This window comes from Salmo salar, chromosome 02 (assembly GCF_965601325.2).
Source record: "Salmo salar chromosome 02, fSalSal1, whole genome shotgun sequence".
In the NCBI taxonomy this organism is placed as follows: domain Eukaryota; kingdom Metazoa; phylum Chordata; class Actinopteri; order Salmoniformes; family Salmonidae; genus Salmo; species Salmo salar.
Window position 1 is genome coordinate 32,276,071 of NC_138292.1, and position 20,238 is coordinate 32,296,308.

Here is a 20,238-nt window from a genome sequence, read left to right on the forward strand (position 1 = left end):
AGACCTGATGTGTCACCACAACCTTATAGATTTATACTGCAGTCCATATTATACCGACCCTAAGAGGCTAGTAACCAGTATTAACCAGATGAGTTTTTAACACATCCCTGATGTAAATGTTGTGCTTTTAATGCACTTGTAATGTGTGTGTGAGAGTGGCTGAAGCGTGACATTGTGTGTGTGTGTGTGTGTGTGTGTTAGTGAGAATGAGAGTGGCTGAAGAGGGACATTGCCTGTGTGTGTGTAGCTTGGGGCTCTCAGCAGCTTGTCCCTGGGTAATTACATCACAAGTCCTGAGTCATCCTGGAGGTCCACCACTGAATGAGAATAGTGTTCAGAAAGAACCGGAAGACAACCCAGCACGCTCTCTCTCCCTCCCCCTCCCTCTTTCGCTCTCTCTCTCCCTGTCTTTCTCTTTCCTTCTCTGCCTCTCTCTTTCTCCCTCCCCTCTCTTCCCCTTCCTCCCTTTAATTTTCCCTCTCTCTTTCTCCCCTCCCTCCATCTCTCTCGCTCTTTCTTCCCCCCTCTCTCTTTATCACCTCACACACAAGGAAATCTTTTCTCTTTTAGAAAAAAGAAGTGGAGTAGGTCAAGGAAGCGTGCCATGTCTCCTCAGTCCTCATCACTCACTTGAATGTCTTTCTGTTCCTTTCATCACATTGGGATGCAATGTTGGATTGAAACATTTTCCACTTAGAGGTTGAGAGGTTAGGTTCCTGCTCTTGTTCGGTTAAGTTAGGACCATGTGCTCCAATTCTCTACCCCCTGAAGTGTGTACTTGTTAACTCCTCTACACACATGTCAAAGCACATGACTCCTCTCCTCATAATATCCAGTACAGTATGTATTCTAGGATAATAACACGATGTAACAGTGATGTAATAGGCATAGTGGTGTAGTACTGGTTGTGCTATCTCATTCCACATAAGGAGTGTTATCTGCTGGCAGTAGTCGTGTGTCCTGTTGTAGTACACCATGGTAGGTATGTGACATGGGGTTTTCCCCACTGACTCACCAGGCAGGCCAGTAGTGAGGTAGTGATAAGTCAATGAGGAGAGGGGTGTGGCTGCAGTGACAACTGGAAGTCTAGTATAGTGGCATGTACACTACACATAGTCCTACTACTACTACTTACCACGATCACAGAACATTCTTGTCTCTTCTTTTCTCTCTCTTTCTCTCTATTTCTTGTTCTCTCCCACCTCTCTCACTATTGTCTGTCTCTGTGTGTCTGCTCTCTTTCTCCTTCACTATTTCTCTCCCTCCCCTCTCTCTTTCACTATCTCTTCCTCTACTTATCTCTCTTTCTTTTCCTCTGTCTAGCTCTCCCCCTATCTCTCAGATTTCACTATCTTTTCCCCTCTACTTATCTGTCTCTTTCATCTTTCTCGCCCTCTCTCTCTGTCGATTCAATTTCAATTTAAGGGCCTTTAATGGCATGGGACTCTCTCTTCCTCTCACCCCCTCCTCTGTCTCGTCATACTCCCCTGCCATAGCCCCACTCTCTTTAAGGCTTTATGGTGCTTTCAAGACAACTGGAAACTCTGAAAGTATTGAGGTTGAATCGTGACATCAGTGATCTTCAGGTCGGCAAGTCGGAGCTCTAGAAAGAGGCCTGAGTTCCCGACTTGGAATTCCCAGTTGTCTTGAACGCACTGAAGTCAGAAGTCAGAGATTTCCCAGTTTCGAGTTCCCAGTTGTTTTGAACATGGCAATAGTAGTGAAACCCTAAATCATCCTCCCTGACCACTATGGCTGCTTCCTGCTTCCTACACTGGAAGGAAGGGAACTGTTATTTAAGACCTCCCATTATCCTCCTTCTCCCTTCAGCATAGTGTTTGTATATAGATATTGACCCAATGAGATGAGAGGATGTTGAAAGGACATTGGCTAAATGTCTACTCCAGACGGGGTGGGGCAGAGCCTTTGTCAGTCCAGTCAGTGGGGTATTAAGTATCTGAAGTAAAACAAAAAAAAGGGGGTTGGGGGGTGAACGGAATAGTGAAAACACTAAGTTTCCTGGTTTTGTTCTTTTGAGAGAAAGAATGTTGGCATGAAGCTAGACTCGAGGGGAGGCCAACGAGAAGTTCAAGTACTCAGGTTTGTTTCATTTAGCCCGTAATGAGCCTTGCGCTGTCGTGAGAGAGATTTCTGACTGCAAAGTTCAAAGCTGAGCCACGGAGAGAAAAAAGAAAAGAAACAAGCCCTCACTTGAAACTTCAGAACATGTTGGGAGGTTAAAACGACGGCTTCTTTCGCTCTGCCCTCTTAAATGATCATTTTCACTTTTACTCAAAAAGAATCTGAAAGCTATTCAGAGCTGCAGCCTGATACAGTTGTCTGTGTCTGTGCATGACTGTGCGTCTGTGAGTCTGTGTGTGCGTGTGAGAGAGAGAGAGAGGTTATGCGAGTGTGTGTCTGTGTGGGAATGATTACATCAGCCTGAGCGAGCCCTATGATTGGTTAAGGAAGTGTGGTTTGATTCACTACCTAAAAGCCCATGGCTGTAACCCTTTGTGAGGGAAGCAGAGGGAAGTTGTCAGCTAGCCGGACTGGAAATAGTGCCATCTGCTTGCTTTGTCCTGCACTAGGCAGAGGAGAGGAGATTATGTGACAGGTACCATAACAGGCAGTCGCTGACAGAGAGGAAGGAACTGTGCTGTACTACAGTCTTTTTTTCGACCAAGTTGTGGAGAGGGTTGTTCATCTGTGTGTGTTCTGTGCGGAGACAGGCTCACTCCAAAAATGCCATCGTGCTCTCCGGACTGCTGCCTATTACAGGCCGTAGAGGTAAGCTCTTAGAGACATATTTAACCGCTTTTCCCTTTTTCTCTGAAGTCTGATAAAGGTTAGCTGAGATGAGGGTCAAAGTATACGCTATAAAGGTCGAAGATAATTTGTATTTTTTTAAAGATATGACGAGCGAGGAGGGAATATTGGAGAGGCTCAGAATGAATCGAAGCCCGCTTGAAAGGAGAAATTGTTTTTTCTTTCCTGTCGAAAGAAGATATGATGTTCTGTTGTAAGGCTTTGAATTTGTTGAAGCTATAGCTGGAGAAGGGAATGAGAATGTATTTTTCTAAGACATCATGTTCAAAGTGTGCGTACTGGGAAAGCTAAGAAAGCTAAATTCCTACTAAAATCTCTTTGGGAGAACCAGAGGAAATAGGATCTGTGCTCAGACGGGGATTTATCAGGGCTTTATCCATTGTTTTTATTAATGCGCTATATTCCTCTATAGTATCTTTCTATACAGTATCTTGTTCTATATTGTGTCATTCTATACACAATTTTTCTATACAGTATCTATCTATACATTGTATCTCTATACACAATCTTTCTATGCAGTATCTTTCAGTATCTTTTCATACAGTATTTATCTACTGTATTTGTCTATACTGTATCTTTCAGTGTTTATACAGTATCTTTCTATACTGTATTTCTGTACAGTGTATTTATATAGTGTCTTTCTATACAGTGTCTTTCTATACATTATCTTTCTATACAGTGTCTTTCTATACAGTATATTTCTATACATTATCTTTCTATACAGTATCTTTGTGCCTAATTCTGTCAGTGGATAATCTCTATGGAAACAGGTGGTGTGGATTGAAGGACTAAAACAGTCCCCTTAGTATTTAAGCTTGAAGTATGATTCTGATGAGTGTCACATTAGTTTTTATAACCTATATTTTCCCACAAACCGCTGCCAGTGAGAATGGATTGTATATGTCTGGTATGCTCAAACACACATGGTTATGAATGAAAGTAAATTTGGTCTTGGTACTATATTGCAAATGTTGGGCTATCTAGTTATGCTTTCTATGTAAAACTGTGCCTGTCTACTCCTGAACTATGCGTCTCATCTATCTGAATTATGTCTGTCTGCCTACGAGGTTGTGTCTGGGAATAGTTCTAACATGAAAGGGCCTTTTCTTTCCCCTTTTAGATTATAAACATTTTCAGCGAGGACGGCATGGGGAAAGTAGTGGAAATACCAGCCGACATGACTGCAAGAGATCTTTGCCAGCTCCTCGTGTACAAAGGCCATTGTGTGGACGACAACAGTTGGGCACTTGTTGAGCATCACCCTCTTCTCGGACTAGGTAAGTGGCAACCTGGTGTGCTGGATGGGTGGGCTGGTGGGCAGGCTGGCTGGCTGGCAGGACATAGCCTAGCGCTCCCTCCCCCCTCAGCCCTCGCTCTGTGAGAAGCCAACTGGATAATGAACATGTTCTCCTGCTCATGTTAAAGTCAACAGAGGTCTCGCTATGGAAACCAAGAGTCATCATAAATAATAGATAGCCTACATCTATAGCCTATATTTTCTCTTGTATATCATTATTTTGGTTAACAGTCGTTAGCTGCCTGTCTGTGCCTGCTCTTAGTCTTTTAGACGGAGCACTATGGGCCCTGTTAGAGGAAGTTCACTATGTAGGGAATAGGGTGCCATTTGAGATGCAGTCTGAGACAACGGGCTCTTGGTGCAGGACCGGGAACCCTCCTGACATCACTCTCCCAAACCTTAGTTTGTTAACGTACCTGAGAACGGATATACGATCAGTTACAGTTAGAGATAAGAATGTACCATAATATGGTCACGTGTAATAATATGGTAAGAGATGTTCTTTATTATCTAATTCTGGACCAGGAGTAGCGATCACTGGATCATACAGGTACCTTGCTCTGTCTAGTTACTGTATATCTAATCCCCCCCCCCCCCATGCTAGTCAACATTTGTACAGGGACTTTACTTTGGGCTTATACCATAGCTGAACAGGATAACGCTAGTCTCACTGAATGTTAGATTAATTGAAATTAGGTTGTGTAAGTCAAGCCGTGGAACGCTTAATGTGGCGGCATTGTAGTGTTTTGTTAGAGTTCTTAGAAGCAGAATGTTCCAAACTTCAACCCCCTAAGGAACGAGCAGTTATAAAACACATGTTCTGTCTGGGCTTATCTTCGTTATAGCAGATGGGTAAAATGAAAGTACTGTATTTCTGGGAATGTTTAGGTCTAAACACTGAAATATAGGCTACACAATATGTACGCACAACATAAAGGGTAACAATTATATGGAGTATTATTTGCAGTAATTATTTAGGTTTTATGTTGCATGTGTGGAGATGGTGTAGTTCATATTGATATGTGTCTGAATTATCCAGGTTTTGAATATTTTTTTAATGAATTTGCTTATAAACATCAATTTCCTTTTGATATCCTGAGCGCATTATAGTCCAAAGGAAATTGCATAGTTATTTCATAATCTTGAAACTAATAACATTATATGGCGATTAGAACATAACAATATTACATATCTGAAGCACAGGCCTCTAAAGCTCTTAAAATTTCATCACATGATCTGTTCTGAGTGGTTTGGTGTCAGCGCTGCCAAACCCATGCTAAGTATAGTAGGGATAACCAGTATAACATCATCCCTCTACAATGGCTAAATTCTACAGACTTTTGTGCATCTCAAATGGCACTCTTTTCTTATAGTGAACTACAAGGCACTATATTGCACTATAAGGTGCCATTTGTACGCAACCTCCATTCGTTGTAAAAGGAACCGGGGCTGATCTGACCTTTTAGAAGCCGCCTGAATGGAGCTAGGGCAGGCTCTCTATGGTGAGTCCAGTCCACTAGAGGCAAGGCAAGGTCACTCTTCCTAATTGCTCCTTAATCTGACCAGGCTTGTCCAGATAGGCCTTGTTGTATAAGAATGACATCCAGCCAATAAGATATGTTGCTTTCCCAACCTTGCTCCCAATCTCCTCACTAAGGAGGAAACTAGGAAAGACAGGGAGACACACAGATCCAAAATGGAGACGGGGTCCCTGACTCCCTGGTATAAAGAAGACTAACGCTTCTTTCATTACTGAGTCATCTCTTCTCTTCAGAATGGGGGAGTCCAGAGGAGATAGTTGAAAGACAACCCCACAATCAGTGGGGGTGTTTCCTTAGAGAAAGAAAGAGAGCGAGAGAGAGAACGAGCGAGAGAAGGCCACTGTCAGTCATCGGGTGAATAGCATAGCTGATAAGAATAATGGCCAATGACCCTCCCTCAGCTTCCCCCACAAAGGGTTACAACCTCTACAGGCTTTAAGCTAGTGAGTCAGGGGCTTGACTGACTCATGGTCAGAGAGGAAGTGACTCACCAAAGAGCCTCAGTAAAGGCAAGGTAGAGGAGGTACTGGATTGGCTCTCCATTTTTTGGGATATAAGCGGACTGGAATCCAACCAGGTTGCAACATCAGTATGAAACTGCACACATAGTTTCTGAAAACGTCCACATTGTCTATTTCCTCTTTCTCTCCCTCTTAATGAGTGAGAGAATCTTACTGCTTGTCCAAGAAAGCCTGGGCCCTTCCTCCCCATTCCCCAGTGTCTCCTTTCCTGCTGCCAAAATCTATTTAGGAATCCTGCTTCCACAGTTGGATGTGAAACATGTGTTCCTGCAGAGAGAGCAGGGGCCAGGCAGGGTCAGTGGTCCAGGCAGACAGCAGGGCCTGTATAGCATAGCAGCATAGTCCCACTAATTGTTTGAGAGAGGGGGGAGTGAATGTATGCTCAAGACATCGACAGGATGGGGGGAGATGAATATAGCAGGGTTGGGGTCAATTCCAGTCAATTCAAAAAGTAAACCAAATTCCAATTCCAAATGTTCATCTCTGAAAAGCAGTGAAAATAATTGGAATTGGAATTTCAGTGTACTTCCTGAATTGACTGGAATTGAAATGGAACTGACCCCAACCCTGGAATATAGTAAGAACATGCTGATTTGTCTGCAAGTTTTGGATAAGATAAGGGGTGTGTGGGGTGGAGGGTTAGGGAGAGGGGGTGGGCAGAGTAGGCAGGGAGTGGGTTATGGGTGAGGAGGGGTGTGTGTGTGTGGGGGGGTGTTCATAGGCAGAACTGCTTGTTCTTTCATCGTTTGCCTTATACACACAATGTTCAGGAAATGAAAATTAAAACTTTGACATGTGATAGTGTCCTTATTGTAGGCTTCCATTTGGTAACTAACTCCTCTCTCTCGACAGAGAGGTGCTTGGAGGACCATGAGCTGGTGGTACAAGTGCAGGCATCCATGACCAGCGAGGGCAGATTTCTGTTCAGGAAGAACTATGCCAAATATGAATTCTTCAGAAATCCCTTGGTAGGTTGTTTTTTTGTTCGTTTGTTTCCAAAGAATCCCAGAGCTCGCCTGCAGAGTTTTTCCTTGTCCTATTTATATCCTCTACATGTGTAAACAGTTACATCAAGCTAAACAGCCTGGATGTTATTTTTTGTTTACAAGCAATGCATTTGTTAAATGAGTGGCGAATGTTTGGTTGTGCTTGTTAAATGTTGCATATTACCCAGAAAAATCATCCTTCCCTCACTTTATAGTAATGTACCCACTCACACTCCAAAAAATAAACAGAATGTGATAACACTGTTAGACTGGTGTATATAACTGTCCTGGACTCAGAAAGGCTAAACCAGGGTCTGGGAAACTGTCCCTAAACGTACTTATTTAAGAAACAGTTTGAAACTAGTTTGAAAAGTTATGAGACAAATGTTATTGTTTAATGTTTTTCTTCATTTTCATTTGGGAAAAGGGATTCATTTAATGTCTCTTGGCATTCCACCGCCATCCTTCTGATTTTCCTATTACCCACAACCTTCCCTTTCTCACTTACCAACAGAATTTCTTTCCCGAGCATATGGTTGCATGGTGCCAGGAAACAAATGGTGCAATCCCACCGTCTCAACTTTTACAGGTATGTACCGTAGAACCATAAAGACTCCACTACCTCAGCATACTGCGTACTTCAGTCTGTGTTGTGTACTGTATGTCTGATCTCACCTTTGACCTCCTTGTGCATGTCTTGTCAGAGAACAGACTGTAACACTTGATGTTCTGTTGACATACGAGTGTCTTTGCACACGCAGGCCAGGTGTGCCTAACAGAAAGATAAACAGACAGACAGACATTACAGCTTCTGAGGGAAGCAACTGTGAGAGGAGAGTAAAGGAACGTACTGAATGTTATAGCACAGCACGTCAGGCCATCATCCTTCCATCCTGCACAAGGCAGCACAGCGTAAATGCATGGTGCCTTTAAAGACCTGAGGCTCTAATGGAATGAAGTTTACATGTTCAGCCTGCAAATGTAGTAGTGTGACAAAGCGTTATTAAAAGGGCTATGACTGGAATCCATCCACTATGACAGAAAGCTTTTAAAATGATACCATCCCTGACATGGTCAGTTTTAAGGAGCAGGCTGGGGGCGGTTCCAGGAATCCAGTCGGAATCAAATCAAGTCAGATCATAAACAGTGGATCACTTAAAAGGTGCACTGCTCAAAAATGGCTACGCCATTTCCTGGTTGCAAAAATTGGAATAGTTAGCCTACTTTCAGTCATTGTGTAGAGAATCAGTGTTCCGTCTAAACCGCCGTGAAATATATTTTCCATAACCAAAAATATTGTATTTTCAGCTATTTGAAGCTGGTGTACAAAGCCAGAACTAAAAGACGCAAAAGCAGAACTTAAGAACGGGAAGCCCTAGAAATGGCACACATAAAACACATCTACCGCTTCTTAGACTTGCTTTCAATGAGAATGTCAGATCCTTAACTCACATTTCTATGTTAATTTGGTCGGGTCGTCGAAAAGTGACATATTGCAGCTTTAATTAGTATCTTGTCAGGTCAGGAGACAGTGTCTGAATGTGACAGAGAGAGTTCTGTATTCTGCAGGGCATGTTAAAACCAGTAGGTGCTTATCTTATCGCTCCAGTCAGTTCTTGGAACAATTTGCTGTCAGAATCAGAACTCCTTGTTGAATTGTCTGTCTCTATAGTGTGTATGTGTCTTGGTTGATACTGTTACGCAAGACAGAACATCTGTCTGAACATTTCTCTCCCATGTTTAAGGTTGCTCATAAAAATTGGTATCACAAGAATGCCAAGATTGTTCGTTATATAAATGTTTGTTTTCTGGCTAGGAAGGAAGGCGGTGGAGGTTTATTTCTCCGAGCCCCATGAAAATGATGATATTTGATGATGATAGCTGTGTGCTAAAGCCTTCTTCTCTCTCTCTCTCTCCTTCTCTCAGAATTTCTTGAACTCCAGCAGTTGTCCTGAGATCCAGGGCTTTTTATACGTGAAAGAGATGGGCAGGAAATCCTGGAAGAAGCTGTACGTGTTCCTTAGACGCTCAGGGCTTTACTTTTCTACAAAAGGAACGTCAAAGGTACATGGCCTTCTCTCTTCTACGGTATGCTTAGCACACTAACTCTGTTAGTATTAGGCTTGTATTGCCGAATCCTTGAGCCAATATCTCACATTTAAACTGCGCTAGTAATAGCCTACAAAGTCTAATACTTTAGTTGTTAGTTAAGAGGCTGCTTGCCTCAATCATCAGTGTACATACTTGCTGCTCAGAGTTGCCTGCTCTATGTCCCATACAACCACACATGCTGCTATTGATTTGAGTGGAGCTCTGCTCTCTGTTACCTCCAGGCTTAAGTTTCTTCGTGATGAAATGACATCGGCTATTGATTTATCCTCTACAGGAGCCCAGGCATTTACAGTTACTAGCAGACCTGGAGGACAGCAATGTCTTCACAGTAACAACAGGCAAGAAGCTACACAGTGCGCCGACAGACTACGAGTTCTGTATAAAGGTGCGTTCAAGAGAAAGAAAAGCCTCTGCACACGAGGCATTGCAAGTCATTCAGATGCTCATATGTTGTCTATTATTCCGCTGTCTTCTATGGAGGACAAGCCGTCTCCTATTACAGTTATTGAACAGTGTCGTGTCTAGACTGTCTGCTTCCCAAATGGTGCACTATATAGGGAATAGGTTGCCATTTGGTAAGCATCCTGTATCTTGCTGAGACATGCCTGACAAGAGGCAGGCCTCGCTGCCATTGTGTGCTCTGTGTTGACCCACTTTCTGGCTATATAATAAATGGATAGAGAATGAAAAACCAAAATCCAACAAAATCCAATTTTATTTTGCAACATGATCAGGGTTGGAAAGGTTCCTTTCTAAATGATTAGGCTCATTGCTTTGAGTAAGAAAAATAAATGCTGTTCTCATGGAATGGCATGCTTTGAGCACTCCTGAAAAGTGCTATTTGCGTGTAAAAAATGTATGCCATATGCCTATTGTTTACGTTTTTGTTGGTGACACTTTGGTATCTGGATAATTTGCAGCTGTTTAAGTCTATCTAATTGTGTGAGTTTGATCATGTATCCATTAGGCCCATGGGCATTTTGAATCAGCACAAATTAGATTGAGCAATAAAAGCCTCACTCGTGGTCTTCTTAAATGAAACTTGTTTTTGACAGTATGGAGCACAATACCACAGAGGAGTTTAGAAGGGAGCAACTCAAACTTTTATTTCGTAGGCTGGGATCCGCACTATGCAGCTGTTGAGGGAGTGCATTTTTTCACTCACTGTCCACTGGTTGAAAAAATTTATAGGCAGCTTAAACTTCTTCAATTCAACCATTATTGGGTTAAAATACACATATACATTTGTGAACAGCCATCCACAACAACCACAATCCGTAATGAACAAATAGCTAACAGAGAGAGCAGCAGTGTAATTCACATCAATGTACAATGCCTTCCCCCTTGGCGTTTTTCCTATTTTTTTGCATTACAACCTGTAATTTAAATAGATTTTTATTTGGATTTCATGTAATGGACATACACAAACTAGTCCAAATTGGTGAAGTGAAATGTAAAACATTTATGGAAAAGTGGTGCGTACATATGTATTCACCCACTTTGATATGAGGCCCCTAAATAAGATCTTGTGCAACCAATTACCTTCAGAAGTCACGTAATAAGTTAAATAAATTCCACCTGTGTGCAATCTAAGTGTCACATGAGTCGATATACACCTGTTCCGAAAGGCCCCAGAGTCTGCAACACCACTAAGCAAGGGGCACCACCAAGCAAGCGACACCATGAAGACCAAGGAGCTCTCCAAACAGGTCAGGGACAAAGTTGTGGAGAAGTACAGATCAGGGTTGGGTTATAAAAAATATCTGAAACTTTGAACATCCCACGGAGCACCATAAAATCCATTGAAAAAAGAAATGGAAAGAATATGGCACCACAACAAACCTGCCAAGAGAAGGCCGCCCACCAAAACCCACGGACCAGGCAAGGAGGGCATTAATCAGAGAGGCAACAAAGAGACCAAAGATAACCTTGAAGGAGCTGCGAAGCTCCACATTGGAGATTGGAGTATCTGTCCATAGGACCACTTTAAGCCGTACACTCCACAGAGCTGGGCTTTACGGAAGAGTGGCCAGAAAAAGCCATTGCTTAAAGAAAAAAATAAGCAAACACGTTTGGTGTTCGGCTAAAGGCATGTGGGAGACTCCCCAAACATATGGAAGAAGGTACTCTGGTCAGAGGAGACTAAAATGTAGCTTTTTGGCCATCAAGGAAAACACTATGTCTGGTGCAAACCCAACACCGCTCATCACCCCGAGAACATCCATCCCCACAGTGAAGCATGGTGGTGGCAGCATCATCGGCAGGGACTGGGAAACTGGTCAGAATTGAAGGAATGATGGATGGTGCTAAATACAGGGAAATTCTTGAGGGAAACCTGCTTCAGTCTTCCAGAGATTTCAGACTGGGACAGAGATTCACCTTCCAGCAGGACAATAACCCTAAGCACACTGCTAAAGCAACACTTTAGTGGTTTAAGGGGAAACATTTAAATGTCTTGGAATGGCCTAGTCAAAGCCCAGACCTCAATCCAATTGAGAATCTGTGGTATGACTTAAAGATTGCTGTACACAAGCGGAACCCATCCAACTTGAAGGAGCTGGAGCAGTTTTGCCTTGAAGAATGGGCAACAATCCCATTGGCTAGATGTGCCAAGCTTATAGAGACATACCCCAAGAGACTTGCAGCTGTAATTGCTGCAGAAGGTGGCACTACAAAGTATTGACTTTGGAGGGGTGAATAGTTATGCATGCTCAAATTCTTTTTTTTGGTCTTATTTCTTGTGTTTCACAATAAAAAATATTTTGCATCTTCAAAGTGGTAGGCATGTTATGTAAATCAAATGACACAAACCCCCAAAAGATCCATTTTAATTCCAGGTTGTAAGACAACAAAATAGGAAAAATGCCACGGGGGGGTGAATACTTTCGCAAGCCACTGTAGATATCAATAATATGTGATATCCGTATTGCCTGTAAGCTACACCACTGCTGTCGTCTTTACCTCCAAGCATTTATTCAAGTTGGATAATCTTTGGACTGTAGCCTACAAATGCCCATTCCTGCTCTTTTCCCGCAATCCATCTAACGCATTTGGTGTGTCGTCATACAGTGAGGGAAAAAAGTATTTGATCCCCTGCAAATGGAAGAAACACAAAAGAACTGTCAATATCCCTCAGCCTGGGGCTCCATGCAAGATCTCACCTCGTGGAGTTGCAATGATCATGAGAACGGTGAGGAATCAGCCCAGAACTACACGGGAGGATCTTGTCAATGATCTCAAGGCAGCTGGGACCATAGTCATCAAGAAAACAATTGGTAACACACTACGCCGTGAAGGACTGAAATCCTGCAGCGCCCGCAAGGTCCCCCTGCTCAAGAAAGCACATATACATGCCCGTCTGAAGTTTGCCAATGAACATCTGAATGATTCAGAGGACAACTGGTTGAAAGTGTTGTGGTCAGATGAGACCAAAATGGAGCTCTTTGGCATCAACTCAACTCGCCCGTGTTTGGAGGAGGAGGAATGCTGCCTATGACCCCAAGAACACCATCCACACCGTCAAACATGGAAGTGGAAACATTATGCTTTGGGGTGTTTTTCTGCTAAGGGGACAGGGCAACTTCACCGCATCAAAGGGACGATGGACGGGGCCATGTTCCGTCAAATCTTGGGTGAGAACCTCCTTCCCTCAGCCAGGGCATTGAAAATGGGTCGTGGATGGGTATTCCAGCATGACAATGACCCAAAACACACGGCCAAGGCAACAAAGGAGTGGCTCAAGAAGAAGCACATTAAGGTCCTGGAGTGGCCTAGCCAGTCTCCAGACCTTAATCCCATAGAAAATCTGTGGAGGGAGCTGAAGGTTCGAGTTGCCAAACGTCAGCCTCGAAACCTTAATGACTTGGAGAAGATCTACAAAGAGGAGTGGGACAAAATCCCTCCTGAGATGTGTGCAAACCTGGTGGCCAACTACAAGAAACATCTGACCTCTGTGATTGCCAACAAGGGTTTTGCCACCAAGTACTAAGTCATGTTTTGCAGAGGGGTCAAATACTTATTTCCCTCTTTAGAATGCAAATCATTTTATAACATTTTTTACATTGTTTTTCTGGATTTTTTTGTTGTTATTCTGTCTCTCACTGTTCAAATAAACCTACCATTAAAATGATAGACTGATCATTTCTTTGTCAGTGGGCAAACGATACAAAATCAGCAGGGGATCAAATACTTTTTTCCCTCACTGTAGTGGTCTCAGACTTGCTCAGGCAGAAAAACTTAAGTGCGCCTTTTTCAATGCTGATTTAAATGTCATTGAGACAACAGAAAGGTATCAAAGAATTTCTGAATTTTGAAGTAATCTAGTTTTTCAAAAGTATCTGTAATCTGATTACAATATTTATGCTCGTAACGTAATGGATTACAGTTTTTTTGGGGGTTCTCTCTCACCAACCCTGAACAAGATCAACTATCATCTCATGGGATATGTCAGTGTACGAGGGAGGAGTGTTTTAGTACAACCATACTGTCTGAATGGTTGTTTCTAATGATGAGGTGTTTGTTTGGTCTCTCTAATTGGTTGTTGTGTGTTAATTGACAGCCCAACAAGAGGACTGAGTTGAAAGAGTTGAGGATGTTGTGCACTGAAGACGAACAGAGCAGAACGTCCTGGATGACTGCCTTCAGACTCTTCAAGGTACCAACGCCATGGCAACAATCCCTCAATACACTGCAAAGTATTGCCTCAGTTATACCAGAGTTGTATCAGATGCAAGTTCACTTCACATGGGTTGTTGTGAGAGTCACTTATAGCATGCTAATTTGAATACTATCTATCTTTATGAATTTTATCAATATTTTGGAAGGTTAGCTATTGGTTGACTTCACCCAAACAAAAGCAAACGTTTTCATTTGTGGATACTCTCCTTATTCTTCACAGTATGGAATAGTCCTCTATCAGAACTACAAGATTCCTCAGCAGAGAAAGACTCTGTCACACTTTTCAACACCAGTGGTAAGCCTCTCCTTTTAGCTCCTTACTGCCACCATGCCAGCCAAACTGTTGTTAACATCCAGACTCTTTCTCGGTTGTCTTTCTTGACTCTTTGTGTCCTCTATTCGGTGATTCGAACCAGCGACCTTTCGGTTATTGGCCTAACACTCTTAACCGCTAGGTTACCTGTCCAGTGCGTTTTGAGAAGAAAGTGAGGAGAGAGGAGGACTTCAATGACAGACAATTGAGAAAGAGCCCTAGTACTGTAACAGGGCATTTTCTGCATTGGAAGTGTATTGACATTGGTACTGCTTTGTCTCCCTCTAGCGGAGTGTGTCTGAGAATTCTCTGGTGGCTATGGATTTCTCAGGAAGGATAGGCAGGGTGATCGACAATCCCTTGGAGGCCCAGAGCGCTGCCATGGAGGAGGGTTATGCCTGGAGGGTGAGTCTCCTTCTACAACTCTACTACAATGTTACTATTCCAATGGTTCTACAACAATAATGCAACCTTACTTCAACGTAGCTACATTACAGAAATGTTACTACAACTTGACCACAATGCGACTGCAATGTTATTAAGATATTACAATGCTTATATGACCTTATGGTCAGAAAGAAAAGTTACTGCTGTTGGTGATTTAGAAATAATCTAAGCAAGAGTGCAACAACTTTTCTTTGAGTCATGCTTGTCACAAAGCTATCATGCTATCCGTCACGCAGCTGTACCAATGAGGTAAGAGCCTTTTATTAACAAACTAATCCATGTTTGTTTGTTCTGTATCTCAGAAGAGAAGTCAACGGATGAACATTCTAGGTAGTCCCAGTCCACTACATCCCTGTGTATTAAGCTCAGGTAATTCAACAACATAAATTCACACAATCCCTCTTATTTGAGTTGGCTACATTCTGTGTAGATAAAAGCCTTGTTCCTGTCCTAAAGCTCTCCTTTCCTCTTCCACGTCCAGTTATTCACAGAACACAGCTGTGGTTCCATGGGCGGATAACGCGAGAAGAGTCCCATCGGATGATCCACCAACAAGGCCAGGTGGACGGGTAAGGCTCCTCAGTCGCTGCAACCACACAGCCAACCTGTTATTTAATTGGGATTTATTTGATTATTGAAGTGTCTTGCATCTTCAGAATGCCCAGCCCACATGCCAATGTATGTTGGATTTAAATTTGTAAATTTGACAGACGTTGAAGTTTTCACCAAAGACTGATTTTCCCCCTTTTCTGCTCAGGTTGTTTCTGTTGAGGGACAGTCAAAGCAACCCAAAGGCCTTTGTCCTCACACTGTGCCATCACCAGAAAATCAAGCATTTCCAGATCTTACCAGTAAGTGAGCTTTATCTTGCCTCTGGGCTTCTTCTCTCTTTGACCTCCCCATCTCTCTTATGTCTACAGGCACACTAGAAAACCAAGTAAAACAGTCAACAATTTTATGGAGTAAAGTAACTTTTGTTGTTCATTACTTCATCTTGTTCTCACCTGACTGTTGTCTCTATGGCCCGTCCTGCAGTGTGAAGAGGACGGCCAGATCTTCTTCAGCCTTGACGACGGGTCCACCAAATTCACCGACCTGATCCAGCTGGTGGAGTTCTACCAGCTCAACAGAGGAGTCCTGCCTTGTAAACTCAAGCACCCCTGCACCCTCGTAGCCTTATGACCCCTGACCTATGACTTGACCGGACTCTGCCTAAAAACAAACTCAAGACTTTTTCTTTAGGAGAAGCTAAAGTGATGAACTCATGTTGTTGTGGATGTGTCATGAGCTGCCAGAGACTGCGGATGGAACGGGAAGGAGTGGTTGGTGGGTTAGGATGGACGCTAGTGGACTTCAGTGACCTCTGTGTTTCGGAAGGAAGGAGGAGATAAAGAAGCAAAAATTAAAGCAAAAAGATGCACCACGTTGTTATTAACTCTTATAAAAAAACAAAAACATTTTCAAGTTTGTATTCATAGTCACCAATAAGCTCTGATCCACTGACAAGGTTTAGTGACAGTTTATGAGATCAAAGGAGTTTTTATTTTCCTTGTACAATCATCAGGACTTTGTTTAGTCTGGGCCACTTTTTTACATAATGAAAGTATTTTTTTGTTACAAATCATCTATACTACAACCTTTTTTTGAAAAGCTGATTGTTTTCTAGTTTGGCGCTTGTGAAACTGGGAACAGGCCTTTCCACACTGACTGAAGAAGAATTCCTCTACTCTCATTCTTCTCATTACCAACAATGGCAAATCTCTCCTGTGTTGGAGGGATGGATGGACAATCTGATATTCGGAAAAAGAACATCACGAGACAGATCACGAGGCCAGCTGTCTCTGTCAAGCTGTAGGAAAGGAAAGGCTGGACCTGGTAACTTAGGATGGAGCTGAAGGATACTCAAGGACTAAACATGATTCATTCATTCCACTCTCATAGGACTTTTCTTCATTTCTTTCTTTCTTTCTTTGGTGACCTCACAGGCTTTTGTATTCATGACATTTTAGTACTGCATCATCAAATGTGTTCTTAGTCTGTTTTAGTTTCTTATCAGTAGTCTGGAGTGTATAGAGTTCTAACAGTCACACAACAACAACTAAATCACTACATCCAGTTCAGTGTTAAATCAATCCTTCATCAGCTCCACCATCCGGTGTTCCACATGAACTTCCCCCCAAAATATAAACTACTACAGGTATTCATTCACTCCTCATCTCATCCACTCATTTAAGTCCACGTAATTGATAGCTGTTGAGGTCCACGCTGCTAGCCTAGTCCTATACTGTGTGCTATAACCAACCCTTCTATTGTTGGCTACAGTACGTATTCAGAATGGCACTAGGCTACCAAGCTGCTCTTCAGGTGATAACAAGCAACATACCAGCTAAGGAAGGCTCTGCTCTTGGGTCTCTCTTGGTGTCAACACAATAATAAAGCTATATGTAAAACATTGGAAAGCATATGGCCATCTTGTGGACTGTAATTCCATGTTGTACGCTCTCTGAAGACATGGTTATGATTATATGACTAAAACCTAACTTAGGCCACTGGGGAGGTTGCCACAGTTTCCTTTTAAAGCCACCTGTTTGCATTCCCTCCGTCAGAACACAGGGAAATATAACCACTACACCAACCTGTTGTGATCCACTAGAGGGATCTGACTAGCTCAGAGTTGACGTGTACAGTCCAAGGTCGGTCTGTCTGTTGTGCTGTCTGTAGAATGCAACTGGAATCAATCGACTCATCTGCTACGAGGACCCATCTCCATAATCCAAGTGTGCATCCCAAATGGTACCGTATTCCCTACATAGTGCATTACCTTACTTTTGACTAGGGCCCGTAAGGCTTTGGTCAAAAGTAGTGCACTATATCGGGAATAGAGTGCCATTTGGGATTCACGCCAAGTCCATTCATTTTAGACTTGTTGCTTATCTTTTCCATGATGTGATTGAATGATTGTTTTTCGAACAGACACTGTGAAGCCCTAGTAATGGATGATACCCTGAAGTGGAAGGTTTTTTACTGTCCAGCCTTGTCCAAGGTCACAGATTTGTAAAGATGTTTTTACCTGTAATGCAACATTAAGAAAGAGCCATCTTTTTATTTATGGTGTCTTAAGCTAGATAGATTCAGATACAGAATATTAGCCACACTATCTACAAGTTCTGCACAATGACATTTCAAAAAAGAAGATGCAATGACTCAATCATTTCAAGTATTGTTTCGCAAATGTATTTATTTACCTGGATGTGAGTGATTACTTGAAATGTAGCTCTTTTCTCAGCGCTGTTCGGTACTGTTTTATCATTACCATGGAATGATTGAACTGCGCAATTATTACATAGCATCTATTACATAGCCTATATTTCACTCAAACTATTTTATCACCAACACTTACTATGAAGTAACGTTGAAAGCAAGTGGTGTTCCCTAATGTCATGGTTTTCATTCCAAATTGGTGTCAGTAGAAAAAGTGTGGGGAATAAAAGTCACTAATATTTCAGTCACAGTGCGTTTCACATCGATATTCAGTTTAATGCCTTTCTCTCAAACATTCTTCTACATTTAGGAAATCTTTTCACATGAACCCCTCAAGAATATTTCAAACGCACAGGTTGAATTAGATTACATATATTTTTTACATATTTAAACATTTGACATCTTCTTAAGTGTGACTTTCACTGATACTGTCAATCAAATTAATTTCATATCTAGATATTTAATTCGAGTTGATTTTCAAATTTACACCGTTTTGAGCTGTCAGTTCAGTTGCTCTGTCCCTTTCATTACAGTTAGTCGTCTTCCATTTTACAGAACTTTCACTCTTTAAACTTTGCGTTAATCAGAACTTTGTTTCTTGTGTCAGAAGTGAAGCTATACCTTTACAATACTTGAGCCACAATTGCAAAAAACGAATTGGTGTATAGTACGTTAAATAGCCAAGTCTTTTCCACAACATAGTGTGCTATGCGTATTATCCAATTAAAAAGGCTTGGATGTGATGGCACCACTAGATGCCCCTTGCAGTACCTTTTTCCATGGAATTTTGAGAGTAACTTCAGAGCTACACTTCACTGTTTATTGGGTGTGACCAGAGCCATGAATATATAATATATGTTAATGTCTGGGTGTGGCATCATTATGACTATACAATGAGCAGGTTAGGTGCCAAAGCTGCTTACTTCTCCTTTGCTAAATTCGGTCAAAACGTCAGACAAATATTTCTTCCCATTGGTCATAATGATTTCAGTAGAAATCAGTTAGGATTGCCTCCTCCGATGGTAATCTTAGCTGTACAATGTTATATGCAACTCATGTAAAAGTTGTGTACTGAATCAATGTACCATATTAGCATATGAAACCATGTAGATGCAACACTGTATTTAGGTTACAGATCACTATTATTACCGCATTGGCTTATTCTTAACTACTTATGAAATGAAGAAACTTGATTTATTTTTATCATTTGGTTTAATGTGCATATCGAGTTTATTTCTTAAATGTTTGTCATGTAAAAACCTCTTCACAAATGTCTGTAATATTGAAATGTTGCTGGTATGGAACTGGAGTTGGCTGGGCATACAGTGTACATCTTTTCATAGTTCCTGCAAGTCATCTTAAGCTACTCAGACATCACTGACTTCTCAACACTAACTGTTTAGGCCTGTTAGATACAGATAGATAGGTGTTTTTTGTATTCAGAGGCGAGTTCTCTCACATAGTGTCTTGCCATGAACTAGTATAATGTTTCTAGTGACATTGAATCACCTGCAAAGTAGTGAACTGATGAAAGTGAATTAAGTAAATGTACTTTTTTTATATTTCAGAGAAATGAATGTAACTGGGTTGCTCAGGGTTGACATGGAGCCTGTTGAAAACTGGTCATATCGTCAGACCAGTGAGATTTTGTATGTGCGACGTTGTGGAGTTCTGTTGATCAACTTGGGGTTAATAGTATTTCACCAAATAATTTTTTCTTTAGTAAGTAGTTTGGCCTTTATGATATTCTTTCAGAATACCAGTAGTTTCTCCCAAACAGTAGTACAGCACAGTTGATGTAAGGTGTCCTCTTTTCTCTTGTGTAAGTCTGTTTGTCTCAAGAAGCCTAAAACGCAGCAGGTGCCTCTGATGACCTTTTTCTCTGCACAAAACTAGAGCTGACTTTGGACCGTTCATGGGAACCTTTCCCAGTGATCGATAATGACTCTTGTGCTTTGCATATATTGTCACAATGCAAGATACAGTGACTGTACAAAGGAGTAAAGCAAATATATATAGATCTATATAAATATAAACGATTATGTATTTCAGGGATTGCAAAAAACAAGAACCTGTATCTCTTTTTAAGAGAAAGATCCTGTATTCATACTGTGCTTTGCTTCGATTTGTAAATAGCTGAATGGCTTATATATCTCCATTGTAACCTTTTCAGGTATTTTTGTACAAATAAGGGACTGATATGTTCTGTTTATTGTAATTAGAATAAAACATTAATACATTGTTATTAATTTAA

General features: G+C 41.7%; 1 protein-coding gene across 5 annotated transcripts in view; it reads left to right on the top strand.

Annotated features, from left to right (window-relative positions):
* The window catches only part of LOC106579904 (growth factor receptor-bound protein 10), a 91,923-nt gene extending 71,685 nt beyond the window's left edge, over window positions 1–20,238 (top strand). For 4 of the 5 annotated variants that reach the window (XM_014160263.3, XM_014160270.3, XM_014160279.3 and 1 more), the window contains exons 6-17: window positions 3,950–4,106; window positions 7,041–7,156; window positions 7,689–7,763; window positions 9,101–9,238; window positions 9,561–9,671; window positions 13,845–13,940; window positions 14,184–14,258; window positions 14,565–14,681; window positions 15,026–15,092; window positions 15,205–15,292; window positions 15,481–15,574; window positions 15,759–20,238. In XM_014160263.3, the coding sequence (XP_014015738.1) occupies window positions 3,950–4,106; window positions 7,041–7,156; window positions 7,689–7,763; window positions 9,101–9,238; window positions 9,561–9,671; window positions 13,845–13,940; window positions 14,184–14,258; window positions 14,565–14,681; window positions 15,026–15,092; window positions 15,205–15,292; window positions 15,481–15,574; window positions 15,759–15,905 (1,281 nt within the window). In that variant the 3' untranslated portion in view covers window positions 15,906–20,238. Of the gene's footprint in view, window positions 1–2,487; window positions 2,791–3,949; window positions 4,107–7,040; window positions 7,157–7,688; window positions 7,764–9,100; window positions 9,239–9,560; window positions 9,672–13,844; window positions 13,941–14,183; window positions 14,259–14,564; window positions 14,682–15,025; window positions 15,093–15,204; window positions 15,293–15,480; window positions 15,575–15,758 lie in introns of those variants that run through there. The other variant, XM_014160300.3, reaches the window with a different exon arrangement.